Source organism: Manacus vitellinus, unplaced genomic scaffold (genome assembly GCF_001715985.3).
Source record: "Manacus vitellinus isolate BGI_N305 unplaced genomic scaffold, ASM171598v3 scaffold_48_pilon, whole genome shotgun sequence".
Taxonomy (NCBI): domain Eukaryota; kingdom Metazoa; phylum Chordata; class Aves; order Passeriformes; family Pipridae; genus Manacus; species Manacus vitellinus.
Genome location: NW_021940593.1, coordinates 3041954 through 3042821, shown reverse-complemented (window position 1 = coordinate 3042821; position 868 = coordinate 3041954). Strand labels below are relative to the sequence as shown.

At 45.7% G+C, this 868-nt stretch overlaps 1 protein-coding gene across 6 annotated transcripts in view; it reads left to right on the top strand.

Moving 5' to 3' along the window:
- Positions 1-95: 95 nt before the first annotated feature.
- UBE2D1 (ubiquitin conjugating enzyme E2 D1) overlaps positions 96-868 on the top strand; it is a 20837-nt gene continuing 20064 nt past the window's right edge. The window contains exons 1-2 of one of the 6 annotated variants that reach the window (XM_018079903.2): positions 96-254; positions 573-774. In XM_018079903.2, the coding sequence (XP_017935392.1) occupies positions 748-774 (27 nt within the window). In that variant the 5' untranslated portion in view covers positions 96-254; positions 573-747. Of the gene's footprint in view, positions 481-560; positions 775-868 lie in introns of all 6 variants that reach the window. The other 5 variants (XM_029962584.1, XM_018079901.2, XM_018079902.2 and 2 more) reach the window with 5 other exon arrangements.

Sequence of the window (868 nt, the reverse complement as noted above, 5' to 3'; positions counted from 1 at the left end):
GGTGCTCAGAACAGCGCCCCCAGTGAGGCCTCGGCAGCTGTGAAATGGGTGTTGGGCACCGCTGCGCGTTCTGAGCAGACACAGGCTCCCCGCAGCCTCGCATTCCCTCTGCCGCTGATGCTGTGAGGGCCCAGCAGCTCTGCGAACCGCTTAAGACAGATCGCTCTGTGAGCCCTCTCCGGTGTAGTTGTGGAGAGATGACCTAAAGAGTGATCTCCTCCCAGCAATAGCCACCTCGAACCTCGCAAGCTTGGGTACTGATGTGAGAATTACTGGTCTTTACTTTAAAAAATTGTTATCGGAGTACTGTACCTGATTAGGGACTTGCCGGTCTGGGAACTAGTTTATGGTTTGACTCGATCTTAGAGGTCTCTTCCAACCTTCATGATTATATGACCTACTCAAAATATGAGTAGAGTGAGAGCAACGTGAGAGCAATAATTCTCCACTGTTCAGTAATTTTCTACTGGCCTTTACAATGTAAGTTTCTGTTAAGGCAGTTGTGGAATAAGCAGGTTTCTGAATGCTTTACTTAAAGTAGCAGTAACATAAGTATCCAGTTTTTTTTATAGGAGATGCTGAACAAAGGCTTTCTATAACCAGCTGTAAATACAGTGCTCAACGGGGCAAGTTCAAGTGAAGTTAAAGCTCCAAACGACCATCAGAGACCACCAAGAGACCACCAGAAGACGCCTTAGTGACCAAATAAGGACTTCCAAAGAACTTCTAAGAACTAATAACAAATGTATGAACTTTATAAGAAGCAGTGAGTATGTAAGACATTTACTGACTATGTAAAATCGTAAGTAAATATTAGCTGCGCTGACCCGAGAACGGGGCACACACGACTAGAGGAGCTATCCTCCTG